Source organism: Bos grunniens, chromosome 8, assembly GCF_055505025.1.
Source record: "Bos grunniens cultivar Pamir isolate PY7600 chromosome 8, Bosgru_T2T1.0, whole genome shotgun sequence".
NCBI lineage: Eukaryota > Metazoa > Chordata > Mammalia > Artiodactyla > Bovidae > Bos > Bos grunniens.
In genome coordinates, this window is record NC_141172.1 from 102713965 (window position 1) to 102737547 (window position 23583).

The 23583-nt window shown below is 46.0% G+C and overlaps 1 protein-coding gene across 50 annotated transcripts in view; it reads left to right on the top strand.

Annotated features, from left to right (window-relative positions):
• The window catches only part of ZNF618 (zinc finger protein 618), a 200914-nt gene that overhangs the window by 35222 nt on the left and 142109 nt on the right, over window positions 1–23583 (top strand). For 22 of the 50 annotated variants that reach the window (XM_086414546.1, XM_086414550.1, XM_086414547.1 and 19 more), the window contains exons 1-2: window positions 4008–8868; window positions 17401–17541. The exons of 16 other annotated variants lie outside the window; for them this stretch is intronic. In XM_086414546.1, the coding sequence (XP_086270672.1) occupies window positions 8629–8868; window positions 17401–17541 (381 nt within the window). In that variant the 5' untranslated portion in view covers window positions 4008–8628. 12 more of the 50 variants (XM_086414582.1, XM_086414587.1, XR_015169328.1 and 9 more) reach the window with 11 other exon arrangements.

Sequence of the window (23583 nt, forward strand, 5' to 3'; positions counted from 1 at the left end):
TTTTACAGCTTACTTTTCTCACTTAATAGGACGTCATGAGGGCATTCCACCTTAGCCGCAGCAGATCTACTTTAGTTTTTATCGTGCTCTGTATTCCATGTTAAGGATCTATCATAGTTTATGTGGCTAGTCCCCTCCTGATTGGCATCTGGGATGTAGCCAGTTTTCTGGCTATTTAATAAAGAACCAGTGCTTCTTGTGTTAGTCTGCTGGTGATGAATTCCTTTAGCTTTGTACATTTATATTTTTGAAAGCTATTTTTGCTAGGTATTTGCTAGGTTGACAGATTTTTTTTTCCTTTTAGTACCTTAAAGAAGTCCTGCAGCATGTAGATGCTGTGCTTATTTCTGTCCATCTTTTTTCCTCTCTTTGTTTTATTACTGTTAGTTTCTATGGCTGTGTCTTCAAGTATGTCAGTCATTTCTTCTTCAGTATCTAGTCTCTTCTTCATGCCAGGCATTGTATTCTTTGTCTGGAGAAGTTTGATTTGTGTCTTTTGAATCAGAAGCTTGGTCACTCACATGCTCATGTTCTTCCCTTCCTTCTTGAATTTATGGAGTATGTTTATGACAGCAGTCTTAATGTTCTTAAAGTCTATCAAGCATGCTATTTTTCGGTCTCTTCCTGTTAACTGGTTTTTCTGCTTCTTTCAGGCCTAGTGAGTTTTGATTGACAGATGCTGTGACTTCTACATTGTTAAGTGCTGGATGTATTAACTTCCCTTTATCTTGTACTTTATTCTGTTATCATTTTTGTATTAGTTTACTCTTGCTGCTGTAACAAATTATCACGATTTTAGTGGTTGAAAGCCACTCAGATTTATTATCTTATAGCCCTGGGGATCAGAAGTCCAAGGTCTCACTGGGCTAAAATCGAGGTGTTGGCAAGGCTCTGTTCCTTCTGAGAGCTGTAAGAGTCAATGTGTTTCCTTTTCCATCTTCTCGAGGCTACCTGCATTCTTTGGCCCGTGGCTCCCTTTCTCCATCTTCAAAGCCAGCAATGTTGGACGAAGTCCTTCTTACGCTGCCATTTCTCTTCTTCTTCCCTCTTCTCTTTAGAAGGACTCCTTTATTGAGCCCATCCAGATAATCCAGATAATCTCTCCATCTCAAGGTCATCTGACCAGCAAGCCTCATCTCCTTTGCGTGTATCCTCACATATTCACAGGTTCTGGGGATTAGGATGCGGACATCTTTGGGAGGCCTCTCTGCCTACCAGATGCCTTTTCTGGTGGCTCAGATGGTAAAGAATCCGCCTGCAGTGCCAGAGACCCGGCTTTGATCCCTGGGTTGGGAAGATCCCCTGGAGAAGGGAATGGCTACCCACTCCCGTATTCATGCCTGGAAAATCTCATGGACGGAGGAGCCTGGTGGGTTTCAGTCCATGGAGTTCCTAAGAGTTGGACATGACTCAGCGACTAAAACACACACATTCTGCCTACCCAGCAGTTAAATTGTTGTGAAGGACAAGAGCTGGGTTTAAAATAGAGGACCGTTTGGCAGACTCTGGTCCCGGGGGCACGTCTGACCTTTTTTGGTGGGGCCACTGGGTCTTAGTTGCAGCATATGAGGTCTTATTCCCTGACCAGGGATTGAACCTGGGCCCCCTGCATTGGGAGTTGAAGTCTTAGCCATTGGATCACCAGGGAAGCCCTTGGCCTGTTTTGGTAAATACAATTTTATTGGAACACAGGTATGCTCTTTGGTTAGCTATTGTCCATGGCTGCTTTCATTCTGCAGTGGCCCACAAAGGCTGAAATATTGACTTTCTGGACCTTTATAGACAAAGTGTTCTGAATCCTGGTCTAGTGCTAATTTTTCCTCACTGTTGTTGTTAATGCTGTTCAGTCGCTAAGTCATGTCTGACTCTTTGCCACCCCATGGGCTGCAGCACACCAAACTTCCCTGTTCTTTACCATCTCCCAGTTTGCTCAAACTCATGTCCATGAATTGGTGATGCCATTCAACCATCTCATCCTCTGTCGTCCCCTTCTCCTCCTGCCTTCAATCTTTCCCAGTATCAGGGTCTTTTCCAGTGAGTCAGTTCTTTGCATCAGGTGGCCAAAGTATTGGGAGTTTCAGCGTCAGCATCAGTCCTTCCAGTGAATATTCAGGGTTGATTTCCTTTAGGATTGACTGGTTTGATCTGCTGTCCAAGGACTCTCAAGAGTCTTCTCCCCACTGTTGAGGACATACCTTTCTGAGTACCCTCCCCAATGCCCTTGTGTATTGGGAGATTTCTCCCCTTTGGCTAGTGGGACTATGACCTATTCTTCGCCTTGTTGTGAGTTCTGAGAATTGTTTGGCTGGGTTCTCTCTGTTTCTTGCTCCAGCCTTAGGTCGTTTCCTTATATGCATGTGTGATCAGCGCTAAAACAGCTGGAGAACTGGAGCTCGTTCTCTGGGCCCCTGTCTCTGCTCTGACTCTATTCTTTCTAGCTTCCTGGGCCTCCCCTGTTTTAAGCTGTCTGCTCAACTCAGGGGAACCCTTGAACTCTGCTTGAGCGCCTCCTCTCTGCACTGCAGTTGAGAAATTCTCTGAGCAGTCACCTGGGACAATTGTAGGACCCAGCCTGTTTGCTTTCCTCTCTTAGGGGCTACTGTCCTGTAAGCCTGCTGCCCAGTGTCTAGAAATAATTGTTTCAAATGTTTTGTCCAGTGTCTTGGTTGTTTAAGGTGGGTGGCAAATCTGGTTCTGCGGACTCCTTCATGAGCAGAATCCATCAGCACTTCTTATATCAATGTTATTTTACATCTGTGAGAGTACTTTGAAAAGATAGTGTACTGGAAGAGGCATCGTGGTGTCAGAGACTGAGCATTTTAAACGATATTACCAAATTGGCCCTTGTAAAGGGTGTGCCACTTTATACTTTGAGAGTCTCATTCTAATAGCAGAGGTTGTGGGAATAGAAGATGATATGAAATTGCTTTGAGTCCTCTAAAGTGCTGGGAACTTGCCAGGGCTCATGCTTCTTAAGAAAGGGCTTCTCCTAGCTGTTTCTCTTTTCACTTGTGTCCCTGGTGGCCATTTTGCCTTGCCAGACTCTCCACCAGCTTGGCATCGTAGGACTAATATCATTTCTGTAGCAAATGGGGATGCCTGCGGGGATCTACTGTTAGGCTGAGACTTGCTTTCCTGACATCTGTTGAGCACCTACAAATGCTAAATCATGTCCTAACTGTTTCCTGTAGTTATGTGATATAATTTAAATGTCCACCACAACCTTGGGAGCTTAGGATGAAACGGAAACTGAGAGTGGTGGCATGGCTTGCTCCAGGTCCCAGGAAAGTGAGGATTTTTTCTGCCTTTAAACCAAATCTGCTGGTTCATACAACTGACTATCCATTTTTTCTAAAAAAGGTCTTTAGATACTCAAAGTGTAATCTAAAACTTGATAGCATGAAACGGGATATTTGTTGATGTTGTTGTTGTTTAGTTGTTAAATTGTGTCTGACTGTTTTGTGACTGCATGGACTGTAGCCCGCCAGACCCCTCTGTCCATGGGATTTCCTAGGCAAGAATACTGGAATGGGTTGCCGTTTCCTTCTCCAGGGATCTTCCTGGCCCAGGGATCGAACCTGTGTCTCCCAAAGTGGCAGGTGGATTCTTCACCACTGTGCCACCAGGGGAGCTCATTTGTTGACATACTGAAAAGTCCAGGGCTGGACTCAGGTAACTTAGTTGGGGTTATCAGAAGTGTGTTGCTCTCCATCTCTCAGCTCTTGTTTGCTTGTATTGATTTGCTCTTCTTGCAGGCGTTCCCCAAGTGGTGGCAGAAATGGCTGTAGTGTCCCCAGCCTTATTTCTCACCCCACTGGAGTAGTTAATCCCAGTGAAAAGAGAGAACTTGTTTCCCAAGGGTTTCATCCAAGTCCTAAGGAAGGCTCACATTGGCCCAGCTTGAATCACAGGCATATCCCTGAACCAATCACAGTGCAGGAGGGTGTGTTGTTCTAATTGATGGACGTAGGTCATTTGACTCTTGGTGCTGGGGACTGGGACTGTAGATTCCTGAAAGGACAAGAAAGTTCTTTGTTGGAATCAGGGATGCTGAATAGGCAGAAATGAAAGTGTCCATCATCCATGGTGCTCCGTGGTCTTATTGGGCACCTGCTGAGCAACTTCTCTCATCTGGCCTTGGTTTGACAATGGCATTCCTCCTTCCAGTTTCTGTCAGTTGTTCTCTCTCACCACCTGGAGCAAGTGAGGCTTCCAGGCCATCACTCCCTCTGGCATGGGTCGGCTTTCGCCCAGAACTGTACCACATTGACACTGAGCAGATGGAGGGAGATGTCGGGCCTTGACTTTTCAGTGCTGGAGCCCCTGTTCTTCAGCCACCTGGGTGGAGGTGAGCTGCTCCCAGGGAAGGTAAAGCTGGGAGAGCAGAGGCAGTGTGTGTGTGTGTTTTGCATGTTGAGAGAAGCTCACGGTGTGTGTGTGTGTGTGTGTGTGTGTGTGTGTGTGTGTGTAGGGAGGGTGGGTGTTGTGTGTTGAGAGAAGCTCACCGTGTGTGTGTGTGTGTGTGTGTGTGTGTGTGTGTGTAGGGCGGGTGGGTGTTGCGTGTTGAGAGGAGCTCACCATGCTGTTGCCGTTCCACTCTGAGGCTACAAAACAAGAGGTCCCTTGGGGGCCTTACCCTCTAATTGATACCAGGAAACAAGAGCCCAACAGGCTGGGGACTCCCCCAAATTCTCTCTTTGATCTTTAGTAGATGAGCTCTTTTCCGAGGGAGGTCTGGGACCTCCTGCACTAAAAGCAGCTGGGACATTCAGCTTCCCCCTGCTGTTTCTGAATCATCCGGGGTGGGGGAGGTGGAGAATCTGAGGGGTTTTTGTTTTATTTTGTTTTTTTTGTTTGTTTTTTTTTTTTTGGCTGCACTGTGCGGCCTGTGGTATCTTAGTTCCCCAACCAGGGATGGAACCTAAGCCCCCTGCACTGGGAGCAAGGAGCCTTAACCACTGGATTGCCAGGGATGTCCCAGAATCTGAGATTTTAACCAACTGCCCGAGTATTGCTTTCACATGCTGTGGGTTGAGGTCCTAAGGCTGATGACTGTCTTTGAATTGGCTGAGTTTCCCGCTGCCTTAGGTTTTTCTTTAAAGGATTCTCCTTTCTCCTGATGGGACTATTCACCTGGCTTATCCAGCTCAGGGATTTCCCTCCTTCAGATTTGAACTGTTCCTTCCCTGATAGCTCAGCTGGAAAAGAATCCGCCTGCAATGCAGGAGACCCCAGTTCAGTTTCTGGGTCTGGAAGTTCCACTGGAGAAGGGATAGGCTACCCACTCCAGTACCCTGACCTGGACAATTCCATGGACTGTATAGTCCGCAGGGTCGAAAAGAGTCGGACACGACTGAGCAACTTTCACTTCACTTCCAGAGTGAGGAGGTGTCACTGAGCTTGGGAGTGAGTCTGAAGTGTGGAATCCCTTGTTGAAGAGATCAGCATTATTATTCTCCATCTAAAACGTTCTGTGTCTCACGACATACATTGGAAATAGCATGAAAAGGGGGAGTAATGCACGGTGAGCCCGCATTACTAAGAACCACTGCCGCCTAAAGCCTGTGGCACAGGACTGGTCGTGAGAGCTGGAAAAACTCAGCGACTAACATGGCACCACATTTCATTGGTTCATAAATTAAGATCCCAACCCCTGGTTGAGGAAAATACTACTTTTACTCACTTCGAGATCTCAAAAATCTTTTTAGCCAAAGAACCTTTTCACAAATGAAGTCTTACAGAGGAGCTCAGTATATCAAATAGATAAAAGTGTTTTGTTTTGTTTAATTGGAGAGGGACAGCCACATTATGACTTTCGTGGTCCCCAGGTACTTTTGCCTTCGTGATCGGCTTCCTTCATTAAAATATATTTAAAATCTGAGGACTTCTCTGTCCATCCTGTGGTTGAGAATTTGCTTTCCAATGCAGGGGGTGTGGGTTCAATTCCTGGTTGGGGAGCTAAGATCCTACATGTCTCTTGGCCATAAAAACAAAACTTAAATCAGAAACAATATTGTAACAAATTCAATAAAGACTTTAAAAATGGTCCACATTAAAAAAAAAATCTAAAAAAAAGAGTTTAGATTACTTTTTATGACTTCATTGGTATAAATGATGATTGTGTTAATATTACATGGCAAGCATTTTCTCTGACCTGAAAGTTCAGTGCTTTATTCTGGTTTTAAAGAAATCAAAGCTTTTTTTTGTGGACCCTGAACACTGTATCTCCTCTGTCCAGTGGGGAGGTGTGTGTGGGCCCTGAGGGGACCTGGCCTGGCCACCTCCTGGGTGGCTCCTGAAGCAGGCTGGAGGAGAGGGACCCATTTGGAAGACCCTTGCACAGATTCATTGCTCAAACCTTATCAGATGCTCGTCTGCCTTGGGAAGAATCAGAACATATCACAGTAAGCATGGAATGTCAAAGTCATTCTCCTCTTTGCCCCCTGCCCCCAGCTCAGTCTCTTAAGCATCATTCATACCAAGAGGTCAGCTCTCCAGCCTCTGCTTGAACCTCTCCAGGGACAGGGAGCTCCTTACTGAGCTCGCCTTCTTTCCGATCCAGTTCTGTAGGAGATCATGGTACCCAGCAGACCTCTGGGTCGATCACCATCTGCCCTCTAATCCTATAGTGCCCATTCCCACTGCTGAACCCAGGTAGGAGTCTAGGGTTTAAGGTGCAACTTTTGCCCCTCTCCTCTCTGCTGTTGTGTGATGGTAAAGGAGACCAAAGCTTGTCCTGGGCAGGGATTGCCTGTAGCCCAGGTTCTTCTGGGATTTTGAGGGCTTGTTGGCTTTTACTCAGAGGTCAGGGGCCAGAGACTCTGTGTCCCTGTGCCCCTGGGTTCGGGTGGGGCACGGTTATACCACAGGAGAAAATTTGGATAAGAGGGGAAGGGTCAGGTGGTTTAGGATGACCATTCCACTCCTGGGCTCTCTGTCTGGTTGCCTTTTTCCTGAGATTTCGGGACATATGGCCACCTCAAAACCCAGTGGGCCCCCGTCCAGTGCCTCATGGTGCCAAGCGCTTGTCCGCTTGGGCTGGGGGAGAGGAGAACAAGAATGGTGATTTCTTCCCTGAGGCCTGCTGGCCTCAAAGCCTGGACTTGCCTAGAGACAAGCAGTAACTTGGCAGCATGGGATATTTCTTTTCATCCCACCTTTCCCTCCTGGTGTCTCCTAGTTCCTGGTGCTTGAAAGAGGGGTGCGCCCCAGCCCCTATCCGCAGTCCTCATGGCCCAGCATATCTTTATGAGCCCCCGATCCACCCCTCATCCCTGCCACACCAAACGGCTCTTCTGGACCCACCAATGGTTTCTCAACCTCCACGCTTGGTTCTCACTGTCCCTCCCGCCAGGGCAGTTGGTACTGTGGGTGCCCACGGAGAGTGGGGTGCGGGGTGAGTCCCCACCCTGGCTTCCAAGTAGGGGAGCATCCTGCCCAGCCTGGTGTTTGCTCACCTGGCTCCTGCTCTGCCCTTTGTAATTATTGATTCCTGCCGCGTCTGCTTACCGTGAGCCAGCTGGGGTGGACTGGCCGTCCAGCTTAGAAGTTCCTGGAAACAGTGACTTATTACTCCCCTAATGAGCGTGTCTCTGCCAGCCAGGTGTGTCCAGGAAAAAGCATGAGCGTGTGAGCCGCTGGACAGGACATTTTCGTGGGCACTGGGTGAATTTTCTCCTTTCTCTTGGGTCTGGCTCTTCAGGGCTATATTCTCTCTTGCCATTACATCTTGACATTTGTACTTAAATACCTCCTCTGATTATATGCCAAGGGAAAGCCAGTCTCATAGGGCGGTTCACCCGAAGCCACTTTTCTCTATCCCTCCATCCCCCCTCCCTCCCTGCCTCTCTCCCTTCACACCTTCTGTGAGCAGGGCGGTCCTGTCCTCTGTCCCAGGCGGCAGGGACCTCGTGGTCCAGTGGGAGGCTTAGGAAGCCAGACACAGAGAGTTTCAAGTTAGTGCAGAACTTCCTGCTTCGTCGGTAGTAACTTCTCTCAGCAACTTTCTGTTTTATTTAAACCAAAGTTTGTTTTTCCTTCCTGACAAAAAGTAGCAAATATTTGTATAGAAAAAGTTGGGAAACACAGAGAAGTCTGAGGAAGAAAGAAGATCACCTATAGATTCCTACCTGAAGTTTACATCTTGGGCGTTTTGACTGTTTTCCTTTTTTTTTTTTAAACCAACGAGTGCAATAGGTTCAGCTTCTTTCCGCTTAGAAGAAAAAACAGGCTCAGCTCACAGGATTTGCATTTCCCAGTTTTATTGTAAAGCCCGTGGTTTTGGCTGTACGGTGTTCCGTGAAGTGGCCGTATCCTAGTTCACACAGCAGTGCCCAGGTTGGGGATGTTGTGTAATATTCCCTGTTGTAAATAATGCTGTGAAGAATATCTCGTAAGTGAATTGGTTTTCACATTTGGATCATTTCCCAGACTTTGTCATCTAGAAGACATCTTCGTGATCACTCAGACGACTTCTCCGGCATTAGTGTGTATTAGCATCACCTGGAGGGCTTGTTAAACCCAGCTCGCGGAGCCTCACCCCCCAGAGACTCTGGCTCAGTGGGTGAGGGCGGTGCCGGAGAGTCTGGGTTTTAACAAGCTTCCAGGCGGAGCTGATGATGCTCGTAAATGGACCACACTCCAGGTGGCATCGACCAGCCTCTCCTGGGTGGTGAAGTTGAGGCTGACGAGTCAGGACAGTGGAGGAGGTGGGGGGCCAGTGGGTGGTTCCCACGCTCAGCCAGGGACCCTTACCCTTTGCTGCCCCTGCTGCCTGGGGAACCTGCCAGAGAAGGGAGCCTTCATCCTCCCAAGGATAGAGGATCTCCTCCATCCAGCCACTCAGGGCAGGCAGATCCTGGTGCAGAGGTGAGCTTAGTGTTGGGATACAGATGGGGGCCAGGGTGAGCACCAGTTTAGGAAAGAAACCGGCGGAGACCGTGGTGAATTGTCTTAAACGAGAGTGAGTGACAGCCCCTCTAGGCTCTAGGGCGCGAGGGGTTAAACAGGCGGCTGGCACAGCCTCCCTGGAGCCAAAGGGGGAACTCGGGAGTAAGTCATGACTGCCTAATTAATTCAATTAAACTACTTTATAAGCTCCGCTGGTGTCAGTAAATTGTTAAAGTCTATTAAAAAATCAGTGGGACGTGATGAGGGTTTGGGGTTGCTGCACCACCTTCTGGCTCTTCCTTTGTCTTCCTCCCCTGTTGTGAGTGGGGATGCTCTGTCTGCTTCACCTGATGACCTGCTGTGTGTGCCGAGGCAGGTCCTACCCCCCGCCACCCGCCCCCTCCCCGGGCTTCTCTTTCCCTCCTGCACAGTTGAGTGATGCACTGGTTCTTGAAACACCCCTTCAGCACCAGAGTTATTAGGATTTGCCAGTTTCTTCAGGTCAGAGGGAGCTATTACTGCAGAGGCACTGTGCTGTCTCCACTCTCCCGTCTCATCGAGTTCATCTGGGCTCTTTCCTGGGGTGGCTGTGTGGACAGGTGACCCAGAGGGGAGGTGTAGGCTCTGGAGAGAGAGTAAGCAGAGTGAATTTCACCTAACCACTAACCCTGTGCTAGGGTCAGGGACTGCTCACAGGGTCTCCTTCAGCACCCCCTCCCCAGTCTGGGACTGGTACCCACGCTCTTGCCAGTGAGGATACGGAGGTTCCCAGGTATCCATGCAAAACTACCCACGAGTACCTGGTGGAGCTGAGATTTCAAGCCGGGGCTGCCGGGCCTCGAAGTCCCTTGCTGACTGCTTGCAGTTGTTTAGTTGCTCAGTCGTGTCTGACTCTTTTGCGATGCCACGGATTGTAGCTCTGCCAGGCTCCTCTGTCCATGGGATTTTTCAGGCAAGAACACGAGTGGGTTGCCGTTTCCTTCTCCAGGGGATCTAACAACCCAGAAATTGAACCCAAGTCTTCTGCATTGGCAGGTAGATTCTTTACCACCAAGCCACCAGGGAAGCCCGCCTTCCTCTGTAGACGTATTTAAAATAAAGCTGCATCCCCTGGCCAAACCTGGTCCACACTAGTTGAGTTAGTTGCTCGTCTTTAGAAATTCAGAGTTCCCACTTGTTTTGACAGCCTAGATGCCCAGCAGCAGTGAACGCTAATTCCTACTGGCCAGCTATCAGCAGGAACAGGTAAGCGGGTTTCCTTGTCTTCCAGCTCTGTGCCCAGCTTAGTGCCACATTGCAAGTGTGGGAAAGAATACACAAGAAGTGTTCTTTTTGTCTAGTTAGTATCCAGACAGGAGGAACTGAGCAGAGGGAGTGACAGCCCCGTCCCTAGAGGTATGTAAGCAGTGGTTGGCTGACCACTCAGCTAGGCCTGTTACTGTAACCAAGATCCTGCAACTCTGGGCCCAGCTATTGGTTTGTACTTTTTTCAGCGTTTTGTGCTAAGGGCAGACTGGGAATTCAGCAGCAGTTGCTCCCTGGCGCATGAGCACTGGATTTACTGTCTTGTTTAGCCAGACGGGTAGGCTAGATAGTGCTGGTCTTGAGTATGACTGTGGTCCTGGGTTCGAGGGAAGCATCTGTCTTAAATTAACCAATGGTGGATCTTTGGCAAGGCTTTTCTTCTCCTGGTCCTAGAAGTTTAGGTTAATTCCCTCTATCTCTGAAAGGCAGCTCAGACAGTATGCTCAATGGGTAGTCCGTAGCGAGAGGATGGAGCTGGTCCATAGGAGGAGGATGAGTTAGGGCCAGATACACTTCTAAGTGGAGCACATACAATCTTAGAGAGTGTGTTGTGTGTGTTAATTACACTCAGTCATGTCCGACGCATTGCGACCCCAGGGACCCACCAGGCTCCTCTGTCCATAGAAAACTCCAGGCAAGAATACTGGAATGGGTTGCCATTTCCTTCTCCAGGAGATCTTCCCGGCCCAGGGATCAAACCCTAGTCTCCCACATTCCAGACAGATTCTTTACCATCTGAGTCACCAGGGAAGTAATAGCAGCCATTGGATCTGAAAGGTCCTGCAGTCAAGAAAGGAGATCAGCTTTGTTTATCTGGCTTTCGCCAACCTGGCCACTCTTTCCCTGTCCAAGCACACCTTTTGTTTAATGACCTGAATAGACATGAAGACCTAAAATATTACCCTGGAGAGAGTGGCTTTTTTATGGTGGTTCTTTTTGTCATGGACATCCTTTCCGTAAATTGGATAAACCAGCCTTCAGCAAGGTGGTGTCTGACTCCCCTAAGCTGGGTTTTCTTAAACCAAAGTCCATGTTTGTTCTCAGATCCCAGAGGCTGGCCATGTTCCAGGAGCTTCTTTTGTTTCCAGGAGCCCTCAAGTAGCCAGGCCCTCCAGCTCTGGAATATCCTCTACTTGCGGTTCCCTTTGTTTTAGCTATAGTATTTGGTATTTCAGAGAAACCCTCCTTCCCACTTTATACCAGCAGGCAGAGGAACCCATTGATGGGGCTCGGAAGTTGCCTGAAGGTATTTCATGATGTCCTAATAATCCGGAGCTGCCTGTTTAAGAATTTGTGAACTGCGATGGTCCTTTCCAAAAGAGGATTTGCTTAGGAAAATGCTAGTGTAAACAAGATCTTCAGGGGAAGAACTGTAAGGTGTGTAAGGAATCAGTCTATTTTTAAGCCTTTTGAAAGCTCCCGTTTGTGGAACACAAACACTATGCTAATTATAAAAACACCTTTTCTGTTCAAAACTCGGGTAAACAAGATGGGAGCTGGGTGGAGGAGGGAAGGAGTGTCGGAACAGAGGTTCAACCAGAGTTTAAACACTGTTGGTCCACACTAGTTGAGTTGGTTGTCCATCTTTAGCAATTCAGATTTCCCACTTGTTTTGACAGTCTGAATGCCCAGGCAGCAGTGGACATGAGTTCCTACTGGCCAGCTGTCAGCAGTAAAAGGTTAAGTGTGGCTTCCTTGTCTTCCCAGCTCTGTACCCCAGCCTAGTTTATTTGTGGGAATGACCTGCACCGCGCCCACCCCTTGGAATGTACTACACCCCTGCCTTTCTAACACTTTCCCCAAATATCTTAAGAGTATAGCATGTCAGTGCTCTTCTCCTCACCATTAACCGTGGAGGAAGTCTTCTTCCTTGTTCAGCAAAACTTTCGAAGATAAACAGTGTCAGAAGCAACCAAGTGTCTTTTTATTGGACATCTACTAGACATCAGGCTCTGTGCAGATGTCTTATCTCAACTTGGGGTTGAGATAAACCTTCCTGTGCAGCCACCAGCCAGGTGTCACCCAGAGCTCCTGTCCTGTGTGCCTTGAATTGGGGCAGAGGATTCTCAAAGGGTGGATGAGGTCCTTACCCTTGACCTGCCTTTGTAGAGAGATGAAATGAAGGGTGAGGTGAACTCCTGAGAAGTGAGACTGTGGGGTCCCTTTGAACTTTGGGGATGTGGGATGTGGGCGTGGGGAGAGGAAAGGGAAAGAGGGTGGAGGAAGGGAGGGTTAGGGACCTGCCGGAGGAGGTGTGTGATCTTGGGGGTGGTTAACGTTGAGATAGGCCGAGGGGAGAGGAGAGACCATCCCAGGCTCTAATGAAGAGGTAGAAAGATGATAATTAGCAGAGGCTTTATATGTGAATTAGATTTGAAAATGCTTAAAAATAGCAGGAGGTCGAAAATAGCAGGTGGTCTACTTGTTGGGGAGGGAATGGGGATGGAAGGAGAGGAAGAGGAAGAGAGAGGTAGATGGATGGATGGATGGATGGATGGAGACATACCAGTTATCTTGGTGGAGGACCCTGAAAACCAAGCGAAGAATTTTGCTAACTAAGGAAATGTGTGTAACCAGTCTTAAGACCCATGAGGGCACAGTCTGTCTATTCATTACTGTGTCCTCAGTTTCCAGCAAGGCCTTGACATGATGAATGGTTACTAATTATTTGTTGAGTGAGTGAATGAAGGTACCTAGTCAGTATTTATCACATTTCTCTTTATGGTAACCCTATGAAAAGATGTTGTTACTCCTTTGAACCATTCTTAGAGGTGTGTGTTTGTGTGTGTGTTTATGTGTATGTGTGTGTATTATGGTGGGGGAAGCATGGGGCTATCAGAAAGGTTTTTTTGTTGTTGTTGCAGTACCATGAAATATTGATCAATTTGATTCTATTGTATGACACAGGGACAATTTTACTAGCGGAAAATATGACCGTGTTATATGGCCGCAATAAAAAATCACAGCCGTGAGCCCAGGCTCAGAAAGCGAAGCAAACTGACAGTGTAGGCAGGACTCGCTGACTCCCGTCTTTCTGCCAGCGTTAGGTTGCTCTTGTTCCTTCCTGGTGCCAGTGATGAGCTCTGCGGCAGGTAGGAGGTGATAGGTCCCAGCAGAAAATTTATATTAGAAAGGCTTAACGTCAGTTCAGTTTGCGGTTCTCCTGCAATTAGGAAATGTCCAGCGTTGTTTAGTTGTAGATGTAGAGAGTACCAGTCTAGCCTGAGAATTGTCCCATGGGAAGGTTTTGAAGCAGGGATGTAATTTAATGAATGGGTACCATGACATCTCAACAGAAATGCACTTAACTCCGGAGAATATGTATTGTGCAGGTGGCAGATGTCCTGGGGTGAGAACTGGTGTTCTCCGTCTCTCTAAGAATGAGAGCATATTGACCCACTGACTGTGATTGTTATGGTGCAAAATATGTGTTTTTCATACAATAGGGTCCTTTAATGCAGGTCAACATCTTCATCAGGTGCTCAACCAGAAAAACATTGCTCTGTTCCAACTCCAGAGGACCAACTGGACATTGGGTTTCTGGAAAAACGGGAAGATAGTCTCCCAAGGAGCAGTGCCTTCCCAAGGAGTCACTGGTTGTGAGTTTGCTGCTGTTCAGTCGCTAAGTTTTGTCCGACTCTTTGCGACCCCATGGACTGCAGCACAGCAGACTTCCCTGTCCATCATTATAACCCAGAGTTTGCTCAAATTCCTGTCCATTGAGTCGGTGGTGCTATCTAACCATCACATCCTCTGCTACCCTCTTCTCCTTTTGCCTTCACTTTTTGCCAGCATCAGGGTCTTTTCCAGTGAGTTGGCTCTTCACATCAAGTGGCCAAAGTATTGGAGCTTCAGCTTCTGCATCAGTCCTTCCAATGAATATTCAGGGTTGATTTCCTTTAGGATTGACTGGTTTGATCTCGTTGTAGTCCAAGGGATTCTCAAGAGTCTTCTCTTTTCAAAAGCATTTCAATTCAAAGGCATCAGTTCTTTGGTGCTCAGCCTTCTTTATGGTCCAGCTCTCACATCTGTACATGACTGCTGGGAAAACCATAGCTTTGAGTATACAGACCTTTGTCGGCAGAGTGATGTCTTTGCTTTTTAGTATGCTTTTTAGTATTTTTAGGTTTGTCTATGGCTTCCAGGTGGTGCTAGAACCTGCCTGCCAATGCAGGAGACCTAAGAGACAAGGGTTCAGTTCCTGGGTTGGGAGGATTCCCTGGAGGAAGGCATGGCAACCCACTCCAGTATTCTTGCCTGGAGAATCCCATGGACAGAGGAACCTGGTGGGCTATGAACCTCGCAAAGAGTCAGACACGACTGAAGCAACTTAGCAGTAGGTTTGTCATAGCTTTCCTTCCAAGGAGCAAGCGTTTTTTAATTTCATGGCTGCAGTCACCGTTCACAGTGATTTTGCGAGTTTTAACGCTAAGATCTCAGGTTTATGTACTGGCTTTAGGACTTAACCTCCCCTAAGATGTCATCCTGCCTTGCCTGCTGGTGGCTGACCTGCCAGCTTGTTCAGGAAGAAATGGGATGTGTGAAGAGGGTGGAATAGAGTGGCAGACTCCCCTGGAAGCAGGGATGGAGCTGAGAGAGAGTCCTGGCTCGCTCGGGCCATGTTTTTCCTCTTTTACATTAGGCACTGCAACCTCAGGGCCTTTGCACTTGCTGTTCCTCTTCCCAGAAGGCATTCCCCAGTTATTTTCTTGACTTCTCTCTCACTTCCATTTAGTCTTCTCAGTAAGCCTCCTCTGACCTTGATATTTAAAGTTATATCCTCCTTTTGTCCCATCGCCCTTTTTTGCTCCATTTTCTCCCATAGTACTGTTTCCTATTTTACCTTTAGAAAGAAATTATGCTTCCTTTCTGTCTCCGTCCTTTGCGTTCCCAAGGATGTAAGCTTTGTGAAGGCAGGGCTTAAAAAACACTTTTAAAAAATAACTTTTTCTTTTGAAAGCAGTTTAGACGTAAAATTTTGCAAAAGTAATGCAAAGAATTTCCATGTATCCTACACCCAGCTTCCTCATATGTTAGCGCCTTACATAACCATCGTATAATGCTTCAGTTATGTTATGAAATTCATATTAGCACAGGAAATGAATAGCAATGCAATCCTATGTACTAAGCCACAGACCGTATTCTGGTTATTCAGGTTTCACCAGTGGCCCCCACCAATAGTCCAGGATTCAGTCCAGGATCCACCATTGCATTTAGTTGTCACGTCCCCTCAATTGTCACCAGTCTGGGACAGATCATGGGCCTTTCTTTGAATTCTGTGCCCTTGACCCCTTTAAAGCGTCCTTACTAATTATTCTGTAGAATGCCTCTCATAGGTTTTCCAGATATTTGCTGGATCACTGAGTTGGGTTCTGTGTTTCTTTTCGTAGCTCGCCCAGAAGGGATGATACCCCTCCTGGGCATCACAGCAGAAGGTACGGGATGTTAGTATGATTTATCACTAGTGATGTGAACTTTGAACACTTAGTTATGGTGGTGTCTGCCTGGTTTCCCAGTTACTCTCTTACCTTTCATATTAAGAAGTATCTTTGAGACTATGCGAATAACTTGATTCTCATTACACTTTCTGTCCCTGACATCCTTAGATGATTCTTGCCTGCAACAGTTATTACTTTGGTGTTTGCCAAATAGTGATTTCCTATTTCTGTCATTCTTTGTACATTTATTAGTTGGAATTCTACTGTAGAAAGAGCTTTCCTTTCTTCCTCATTTATTCATTTATTTATTTATACAGGTTTAACTCCTGGCTGTTTATTTTATGGATTATAATCCATTACTATCATATTCTATTGCTGAAATTGTTCCAGATTTGGCCAGTGACAGCCCCTTCATGCAGGCTCCTCTGTCCTTTTGACAAATGCCCATTATTCTTTGAGCTTGTCCTTATGCTCAGCAAGGTATTCAGGGCTTGTCTTGTGCTGTCCCAGCCCTGGAAACAACCTTTATTCTATGAAGGCAGGCAGGGGTTTTTGTCTGTGTTCTTCGTTCTGTTGCATCCTGGTGCTCACAGGGTCTGGCATGTAGTAGGATCACCTCAAATAATTTTTGGATGAATGGATGAATCCTGGGAAGGAAGATCCATAAGCTAGGTACAGAGGCGACCTACAATTCATACTTTGCCTAGTCTCCTCCTGATGAGCCTGAATGAATGATTTAGAAAGGGAGGGGTCTTTTCCCTGTTTTCCTCTCCTGTGAGCCTCAGGGGCTTTGACAGACCCGTTTTGTCACTTTCAGCCTGTTCTCCTTGCTGCACAGTGTGAAAAGGATCCCAGGGCATCCCCGATCTTGTAGAAATAGATCTTGTCAAGTAGAAAGAGCCAAAGGCGGGGAAAGCAGCCAAGAGGAGCAGGCTGGCTGGAGAGTTAGCTGGGGCTGGCAGAGCCGGGCCTGCTTGCTGCTAATGACTTGGTTGAACACCAGCCGCGGCAGGCAGGAGGCTCCAGCAGTTGACGGCAGAGGTCTGGGGACCCCCACCGGCGTGTCTGTAGCTGGGGGGCTGCCAAGAGCCACTCCTGGTCTCCTGAGACGCACAGGTCTCGCTTGAATATTTTATGAGTTTTTCTTTATGAAAGATTAAAACTCAGTCACGTTGGCTTTGGAAAAGCTTGTGATAATCAGATTTTTATTTATGAGTTAGACTGTGTATGTGCATGCCCCCAAAGAGGGGAACGGGCTGCCAGGCTTTCTTGCCGACCCTTCTGGCAGATTTCTGGGCCAGGAACAGCCTTGGCAAGTGGTAGTCCCTTTTCCGAGTCAGGAGAGGCCCTGCTGGCTCCTGAGATGGCGTTGCTGGTGCCCCTGAGAACGGCGCAGACCCCTTCACAGGGTGGTGCCTTCTCCGATACCACCTCTACTCAGCGGTTCAGGTTTGCGGAACTCCGCGACGTCTTGTGTTCACGCCAGTTCTGCAGGGCGGTCCTGGGAACTGGGCCAGGCGGGCATGGTTGTCTTAGTTTGCAGGCAGAGAAACGGAGTCCCAGGAAAAGGGAAATGACTGCCTCTCCATCGTGCTTAAGGGTCTGGAAAGCATAAACATATTTTAAAATGTCTCAGTACCCAGGTGAAGCTGCCAGCTCCTCAAGGCTCTCCTGGGTTGGGGTAACATAGCAGAGGTTTATGTGGATGAAGGAGACGGGGGAAAAGCTTGCCTTGAATCTGTATTTATCAAGCACGTATACCTAACAGGGGCAGGAACCCGGAGAGATCCCAGCAGGTGATGGAAGACCGCCTGTCAAGGACAGCAAGCCTTCTGTGGTCTCTGGTCAGGGATACTGGAGGCCTATTCGCTCAGCCTGGAGATGTAGCCATCAGCAAAGGCAAGCATCGGTGAGCTGTGTATGCTCCCAGCTTAGCACTCAGCATGCTCCACCCCAGGGTACGTGTGGCCCAGAGTAGCAAGGGGTCCCATTCTATCATTCTTTTTGGTCATTTATCCATCCATCCCAGAAGTGTTTATTGAGTGCCTGATGTAGGTCGAGCACTGTACTAGATACCAGAGTGAATTAGACCACAGGACCCCTGCCCTGTGGGGTTCACTAGTAAACAAACAGGCAGGTTTCTAGTATACAGGATAAGTGCTCTGATGGTGGAAATCCAGGGGCTTGTAGAAGGCACCTCTTGTCCATGTGTCTCATCCTCAGGACAGCTCTGAAGTAGATGCTGTCATCATCTCCTTTTTACTGATGAGGAAACTGAAGCTAGGTGTTGACTTCACCAACAGGTAGCAAAGCCAAGTTGGAGCCCATGGGCTCGACTGCCCAGTGAAGGGAGGACCTGGCCAGTGTTTAACAGTCAGTCCATGACTAAATGGACAGACTTTCCATCACCCCAGCCTCCCTGACTTATTGTGAACAAGAGTGAGTGAGGATGCTGGGGCCTGTGGCCAGAATCTCATCCTATCTGAACCAGGCAAGGGCTTGATGCCTGGTTGGAGCTAGGGAACAAATGGAGCCTTGGGCTGGGCATGGAAGCCTTTGCATCATCTGAGTCCAGAACAGAGAATCTCTGTTGGAAGAGCTCCTGGCTTCCCACTCCAGCATGCTTGCCTGGAGAATCCCATGGATGTAGGAGCCTGGTGGGCTACAGTCCATGGGGTCCCAAAGAGTTGGACATGATGAGGAGAAACGAGCTTACAACATAGGGTGGTCGTGATGACTAAGTGCAGTACTGAATAGGAAGTGCTAAGCACAGTGCCTGGCATGAGAGGAGCCACAGTGGCAGTTTGTAGTAGTCCTAATAGGATTTAGCGGTGGTTTTCTGCAGATTGCTATGTGGCTGGTGGTAGCTTAGGTGTCTCTGTGTTCCACTTGGCTTGAAGGCATGAACTCTACCTGGTAGTCCATTTCACAGGCGGAAGTCGGTTGTATGATGACTAGCAGTTCTGTGGTTATTGGGCATTGTGTGATGGGATGATTTTCTCTTGCTCGTGTGCAGACTCCCCAGGGACAGGGCTGGTGGCGTTCCTGTTGGTGGTCTTGGCTCAGAACCTGGTGTGGATCAGGCACTCAGTACTTTTGCCATTTTTAAAAGTTCCTTGACCATAAAGCTTCATTTATCGTGAAGCTTTCGTATCTGTCAGACTGAGATTGGAATCCTGAGCCCTGTGTCTTCTGCCTAAATGGCTGCTGCTGCTGCTAAGTCACTTCAGTCGTGTCCGACTCTGTGAGACCCCACAGACGGCAGCCCACCAGGCTTCCCCGTCCCTGGGATTCCCCAGGCAAGAACACTGGAGTGGGTTGCCATTTCCTTCTCCAATGCATGAAAGTGGAAAGTGAAAGTGAAGTCGCTCAGTCATGTCTGACTCTTAGCGACCCCGTGGACTGCAGCCCACCAGGCTCCTCCGTCCATGGGATTTTGAGGCAAGAGTACTGGAGTGGGGTGCCACTGCCTTCTCCACCTAAATGGCTAGGGCAAGTAAATTACTTCTCCTTTCTGGTTTGTTTCCCCACCTCTCAAACCAGGTGAGAGTTATGCACCTGGTTTCTATTCTGAGGCCAGAGAATTACTGCAGTCTTTCTTTTCGCCTGTCAGGCCAAGGTTGTTCTGTCTCCATCCAGTGGGTCAAAGGTTTCTTCCTGGTTACAGCAACTGAGGATCCAGTCTCTTTTCCCAGAGTCTCAAGACATCCACATCTGAAGGAAAAGCCCTCCGAGGCTGATGGGGTCAGAGGTCACTGAGTTCAGAACTGATGAGTTGGAATTTGCCACGACCTCCTTTGAGGAGACAGAAGGAAACAGCACATGTCTGGAAGGAAGGAAGAACGGACAGCTTCTTTGTTTCCATTGGGCAAACAAGATTCTGAACTTCACATCATCCTGAAAAGTTTCCGGCTAATCAAACCCTTTTTTTGAATTTTCCCTGCATACAAGATTTTTATGACAGAGCTTTTTTACAAAGCAAAAAGTACCTTCTGTAACGTGAATCATCACTCCTGATATTTGTGTAAACCTGACCTTTCTTATGTTGTTTTCTTGCCTTTTTTTTCTTTTTACTTCTATTATTATTTTTATTAACCAAAGGAATGCAGGTTCACTGCTGAACAGTTAGGAAGTCCAGATGAGCCAAAAAAAAGGAATAAAAAATCAAGGTCATCTATAACCTTCCCAGAACCTGGAAATAACCCCTCTGGATGTTGGTATTTGGTGTATTGATATTTTGATGTATCAGGAGACATGTGATGTGCAGAACATAAAAGTTCACTCATTTAGGAAGTGTTTGTTAGACTTCTACCCTGTGCAGTGTTGGAGAGAAACCAGGGAGCAAAAAATAGATACCATTCTGCAGGAAGCAATTTATGTAGACAAAAGGAAGGAAAGAAATTGATATGAAATTGGGACTGGGGAAAAATCTGAAACTGATAGTAAAAGTTGTCCTAAGAGCTCTGTGAGTTTTGACCTGACTCGGGAGTGGTTGGACATGAAGTGGCTGGAAGTGGGGAGGGAGGGTATATTGACAGCTTCCAAGATCGCGGATACATACTCCCCAGAGAAAGTGGTACTGGTTGGTGTCTGTATACTGGGGGGACAAGCACAGAACTGAACTGAGGTGTTTTTTTTTTTTTTGCACATTGCTATCTAGTTGTTCTATTGATAGTACATTTGTTGAAAGACTGTCCTTTCTCCATTGAATTGGCTTTTTCAAAGATCATTTAACTGTATTTGTGGGTCTTTTTCTGAGCTTTCTATTTCTGTTCTGCTAATCTATTTGTCTGTTCTTTCACCAGTACCACACACTTGATTACCATAGTTTTACAGTAAGTCTCGAAGTCAGATAGTGTGTTTTTTGCCTTTGTTCTTCTTCAGTGCTCTACTGGCTACTCTGGGTCTTCTGGTCTTTCCATGTATACTTTACTGTTAGTTTGTCAACAGTCACAACGTAACTTGCTGGAATTTTGATTGGGATTGTGTTGATTCTGTAGATTAAGTTGACAACCAACATCTTAACAATATTGAGTTTTTCTTTCATGAATGTGAAATATTTCTTTATTTATTTAGAGTTTTGTTATTTTATTCCATCAGAGTTTTATAGTCTTCATGTATCGTTTACATATTTTGTTAGATTTATACCTAAGTAATGCTCTCTTTTATTAGTGCCAATATAAGTGGTATTGTGTTTTAAATTTCCATTTACAGTATCCTGTTTGTAGATATAAAAACAATTGACTTTTTAAAATACTAAACTGGGATCCTGCCACCTTCTTATATTACTTATTCCAGTTTTTTTTTTTAATATCGAGGGTTTTCTTTTGTATTTTCTAAACAGTAGTCATGTATCTTTGAATAAAGAAAATTTTATTTCTTCCTTCTCAGTCTGTATGCTTTTAATTTACTTTTCTTGTCTTATTGCATTAGCTAGGACTTCACGTATGATGTTGAGTAGGGATGGAGAAGGGCACGTCTTTGCCTTCCTTCTAGTCTTTCCATCCTTGCCTTTCTTCCAGGAGAAGGCATCTAGTTTCTCACCATTACGGGTGATCTTAGCTGTAGGTTTTCTGATACATATTCTTCATCAAATTGAGGAAGTTCCCCTGTATTCCTAGTTTTCTGAGAGTTTTTTTTTTTATCATAAATAGGTGTTGGATCTTGTCAGATGCACAGCTATTGATATGACAATATGATTTTTCTTTCTAGCCTGTAGATGTGATGGATTATGTGAATTGATTTTTCAGTGTTTAAGCCAGCCTTGCATACCTGGAATAAATCTCATTTGGTTATGGTGTATACCTCTTTTTGCTTCCCTGGTGGCCAAGATGGTAAAGAATCCACCTGCAATGCAGGAGACCTGACTTCAGTCCTTGGGTTGGGAAGATCCCCTGGAGAAGGGAACGGCTACCACTCCAGTATTCTGGCCTGGAGAATTCCATGGACAGAGGATCCCAGCAGGCTGCAGTCCATGGGGTCGCAAAGAGTCGGACACGACTGAGCAACTTTCACACATATGCTTCTTTTTATATGTTGTTCAACTAAGTTTGCTAATATTTTATTGGTGATTTATGCATCAGTGTTCAGGAAAGAGAGTCATTTGTGGTTTTCTTTTTTTTTGTATTATCTTTATCTGGTCTTGGTGTTAGAGTAATACTGACTTCATATAATGAGTTGAGAAGTGTCCCCTGTGCTGCTTTTTCTTGGAGAAGATTGTAGAGAATTGGTATCATTTCATCCCCAAGTATCAGAGTGTGCTACTGAAACCATCTGAACCTGGTACTTTTTTTTTTTTTTTGGAAGGCTTTTTTTATTGATTCAGTTATATATATATATATATATATATATATATATATATATAAATGTATGAAATAGATTATTTGTTTCTCCTTATCTGAATTTTACTAAATTGTGTCTTTCAAGGAATTGGTCCATTTCATTTAAGTTAGATTTATGGGCAAAGAGTTCATAATATTCCTTTATTTTTTATATCCATGAGATCAATGCTGATAGCCTTTTTCCACTTCAGATATTAGTAATTTGTGTTTCTGTTTTATTGTCTTGGTTATCATGGCTAGCCACATGACTGTGGCTCAGATCATGAACTCCTTATTGCAAAATTCAGACTTAAATTGAAGAAAGTAGGGAAAACCACTAGACCATTCAGGTATGACCTAAATCAAATCCCTTACAATTATACAGTGGAAGTGATAAATAGATTCAGGAGATTAGATCTGATAGACAAAGTGCCTGAAGAACTATGGACGGAGGTTTGTGACGTTGTACAGAAGGCAGTGATCAAGACCATCCCCAAGAAAAAGAATGCAAAAAGGCAAAATGGTTGTCTGAGGAGGCCTTACAAATAGCTGAGGAAAGAGAAGTTAAAAGCAAAGGAGAAAAGGAAAGATATACCCATTTGAATGCAGAGTTCCAAAGAATAGCAAGGAGAGATAAGAAAGCTTTCCTCAGTGATCAATGCAAAGAAATAGAGGAAAACAATAGAATGGGAAAGACTAGAGATCCCTTCAAGAAAATTAGAGATATCAAGGGAACATTTCATGTAAAGATGGGCACAATAAAGGACAGAAATGGTATGGACCAAACAGAAGCAGAAGATATTAAGAAGAGGTGGCAAGAATACTCAGAAGAACTATACAAAAAAGATCTTCATGACCCAGATAATCACAATGGTGTGGTCACTCACCTAGAGCCAGACATCCTGGAATGTGAAGTCAAGTGGGCCTTAGGAAGCATCACTACAAACAAAGCTAGTGGAGGTGATAGAATTCCAGTTGAGCTATTTCAAATCCTAAAAGACAATGCTCTGAAAGTGCTGCACTCAATATGCCAGCAAATTTGGAAAACTCAGCAGTGGCCACAGGACTGGAAAAGGTCAGTTTTTATTCCAATCCCAAAGAAAGGAAATGCCAAAGAATGCTCAAACTACTGCATAATTGCACTCATCTCACATGCTAGCAAAGGAATGCTCAAAATTCTCCAAGCCAGGCTTCAACAATACATGAACCATGAACTTCCAGATGTTCAAGGTGGATTTAGAAAAGGCAGAGGAACCAGAGATCAAATTGCCAACATCCGTTGGATCATTGAAAAAGCAAGAGAATTCCAGAAAAACATCTGCTTCTACATTATTGATTATGTCAAAGCCTTTGACTGTGTAGATACAACAAACTGGAAGATTCTTCAAAAGATGGGAATACTAGACCACCTGACATGCCTCCTGAGAAATCTATATGCAGGTCAAGAAGCAACAGTTGGAACTGGACATGAAACAGCAGACTGGTTCCAAATAGGGAAAGGAGTACGTCAAGGCTGTATATTGTCGCCCTGTTTATTTAACTTATATGCATCATGTGAAATGCCAGGCTGGATGAAGCACAAGCTGGAATCAAGATTGCCAGGAGAAATATTAATAACCTCAGATATGCAG